The 3,345-nt window shown below is 47.4% G+C and overlaps 1 protein-coding gene across 1 annotated transcript; it reads left to right on the forward strand.

The window, feature by feature from the left end:
* The first annotated feature begins 344 nt into the window (after window positions 1-344).
* LOC110309987 (olfactory receptor 10AD1-like) lies at window positions 345-2,896 on the forward strand. The gene is made up of 2 exons (XM_085831913.1): window positions 345-376; window positions 1,948-2,896. The coding sequence occupies exons 1-2, from the start codon at window positions 345-347 to the stop codon at window positions 2,894-2,896; spliced, it is 981 nt and encodes a 326-aa protein (XP_085688039.1).
* The last annotated feature ends 449 nt before the right edge of the window (window positions 2,897-3,345 follow it).

Below are 3,345 nucleotides of genomic sequence, written 5' to 3' on the forward strand. Positions count from 1 at the left end.
AAGGCATGCACCACCACCAGCACCCAGCCAGAGCATGGGATTATTTTTTAAAAGATTTATTTATTTATTATATCTAAGTACACTGTAGCTGACTTCAGACACACCAGAAGAGGGCATCAGATCTCATTACGGAAGGCTGTGAGCCACCATGTGGTTGCTGGGATTTGAACTCAGGATTTTAAGAGCAGTCAGTGCTCTTAACCGCTGCACTATCTCTCCAGCCCCGGAGCATGGGATTTTTAAGTCAGGCATGGACACAAAAAACTTTAAAAGGGCAAGAAGTTCAAAATATACAACCCGAAAGGCAAGTGAGGAGATAAGAGTGTGTCTTAGCAAAGGGCATCATGAGGCTGACAGCTCTCACCTACACTAGAAGGTGCCGTGCACACGCAGTGTGGTAATGTGCGTAAGAAGACATGCGTCTGTGGTAGCAGAGATGCCAAGGGACTGCAGAGCTCACCAGGTACCACTGTCTTCCAGAGTGGCCCACCAGCTCAGACCATCCTCCCTGGAGCAGCTCTTCCTCAAACAACATGCCATCTCTGTTTCTAGGGACAGCGATTCAGTGACACGGCCTGAGCAGCAAAGCCACAGGATGAGGTAGGCGTGGTTTGTAGAACCACGGGATGAGGTGGGCGTGGTTTGCCTCACAAAATCCCACATATGGACATGGGTGCCTGACTGGCCAGCAGCTAAGGTACCTAACAAGGCACGAGATACTGGCTAGCCTTATTTCTGCTCAGTGAACTACAGGCAAGCATTGTCCTTTAGTGGGGTCTAGTGACTCCTAGGGTTAAATTCCAACTTCTTCTTGGCCAAGTCCAAGAATTGTGGATTGTGGATTATGGCTCACTGATGATGTATGTTGCCCATTCATTATCTTAGTCTCGCTCGACATGTCAGCCGACTGAAGGACTGTGGGTCCATATTAAACTATGTCTTCTGCCTTCTCTCCCCTTTCCAGACCACCAGGGTAGTCCTAGATGCTAGAACTTTCCCACATGAAGATGATACCAGTGGGCCCGGCTAATGCCTTGATCAACCAAGAAATCTCATGGAGAAACAATCTAGTAGTTCATGGAGTGAGAAATCAGAGGAGATGGAACACACACACTCCACAGGGCATCCGATCAGTCCACAGTCAAGGCAATTAGTTTCTCAGCTTCCAAAATTAGAATTTATGCACAGAGCCTGTGGTGACCCTGGCATTTGTCATTTCTATGCCATTACTACACAGATTTACCAGAGATTGATAAATTCCAAAACTTTCCCTATCACTGGGTGTCAGGGTTCTCTAGAGTCACAGAACTTATGGAATATCTCTCTATATATTATGGGAATTTATTGGAATGAGTGTGCAACCCAACTAACCCAACAATGGGCAGCTGTGAATGGGAAGTCCAAGAATCTAGTAGGTCCCTAGTCCCTCGAGGCTAGGTGTTTGAGCTTGTCTTTTGTATAAACTGGAATCCTGAAAAAAAAAATAGGTTCTAACATTTGCGCTGGCAAGTAAGTGCAAGCAGGAAAATAAGAGTGAGTCTTTCTTCTACCAACGTCCTTATGTAGGCCTCCAGTAGAACGTATGATCTAGATTAAAGATGTGTATCAACATCCACTTGCCTCAGTCTCCTGGGATTAAAGGCATGTACTAACTTGCCTGGGCCTAAATTTTTCATGGCCACTATGTCTCAAGATCTGGATCAAAAGCATGTGTCATCCCATGTCGAGATCCCAGTCAGAAGCCTGTGTCTTCCAGCCTCAAGATCTGGATCACAGGTGTGCCCTCCATTTCTGGATTGTAGTTCATTCCAGATGTAGTCAAGTTAACAACCAAGAATAGCCATCACACCAGGGAAAGCCTCTTGCTGGGTGTCTGGTCCAGGCGACCATCTTAGTTCCCATACAGCTGTGTCCTTTGTGCTTTCCCTGTTCCCCATTCTCAAACAGGTCCCAGACAGCAGACCCAAAGAACGGCAGCACAGTGACTGACTTCATCCTCGTGGGCTTTGAGCAGAGCTCCCCTTCCACACGGGCATTGCTCTTCACCCTCTTCCTGGCTCTCTACAGCCTCGCCATGGCCATGAATGGCCTCATCATCTTCATCACATGGACTGACCCCAGGCTCAACAGCCCCATGTACTTCTTCCTTGGACACCTGTCTTTCCTGGACGTCTGCTTCATCACCACCACCATCCCGCAGATGTTGGTCCATCTGGTGACCAAGAACCACACTGTCTCCTTTGTCTCTTGCATGACCCAGATGTACTTGGTCTTTCTAGTGGGTGTGGCCGAGTGCATCCTCTTGGCTTTCATGGCCTATGATCGTTATGTTGCCATCTGCCACCCACTGAACTATACCCAGATCATGAGCCAGAAGGTGTGTGTCAGGCTGGTGTGTTCTTCCTGGATCTTTGGGATGGTCAATGGTATCTTTCTTGAGTATATATCATTCAGGAATCCCTTCTGCAAAGACAACCACATAGAGAACTTCTTCTGTGAGGCTCCCATAGTGATCGCTCTCTCCTGCGGGGACCTCAAGTTCACCATGAAGTTGATCTTTGTGGATGCCATTGTGGTGTTGCTCAGTCCCATGGTGCTCATCATCACCTCCTATGCCCGCATCCTGGCCTCCATTCTCCGCAGGGCCTCCTCCTCAAGCCATAGGAAGACCTTTTCTACTTGTGCCTCCCACCTGACTGTGGTCATCTTTTTGTACACCTCAGCCATGTTTTCTTACATGAATCCCCGCAGTACACATGGGCCTGACAAAGATAAGTCTTTCTCCCTCCTCTATACCATCATCATGCCCATGTGCAACCCCGTCATCTACAGCTTCCGCAACAAGGAAATGAAGGGGGCCATGGGGCGGGCTCTTGGGAGAGGCAGCCTGGCTTAGGCAGGATCTGCCCAGAGGAGGGTGTCTGGAGAAGTTTCCTCAGTGGGGAGAAGGCTGCTTTTCTCAGCACCTCGCTTTTCAATTCTGGAGAAGCTCTAGAAAGGAACATTTGTAATAGCCTTGCCACTAGACTGACCTAGAAGTTCTTCCTGATGTCTAAGGCTCATTTCTGACTTTATTTCCAGAATTGTTTTTCCCATGAATTTTCCTTAAGGAGGCATGAGGCTTTCCTGAATAGTTCCTCTGTGTTCCGCAAGAGTCTATGAGTATTTAACTCTATCTTGTCTGTATAATTCTTTTACATACCATCCCCTGGGGGAACTTTTTGCACATACATTAAGGAATAAGTGACTTTCCAATCTTTTAATCTGCCATATTAGACTTGGTATTGGAAACAAAGCAGGCATGTAGATTACTGGAATTGATTAGAGGGCCCTGGTAGAATTCTG

This window comes from Mus caroli, unplaced genomic scaffold, assembly GCF_978045245.1.
Source record: "Mus caroli unplaced genomic scaffold, Mus_caroli_1 scaffold_16, whole genome shotgun sequence".
In the NCBI taxonomy this organism is placed as follows: Eukaryota; Metazoa; Chordata; class Mammalia; order Rodentia; family Muridae; genus Mus; species Mus caroli.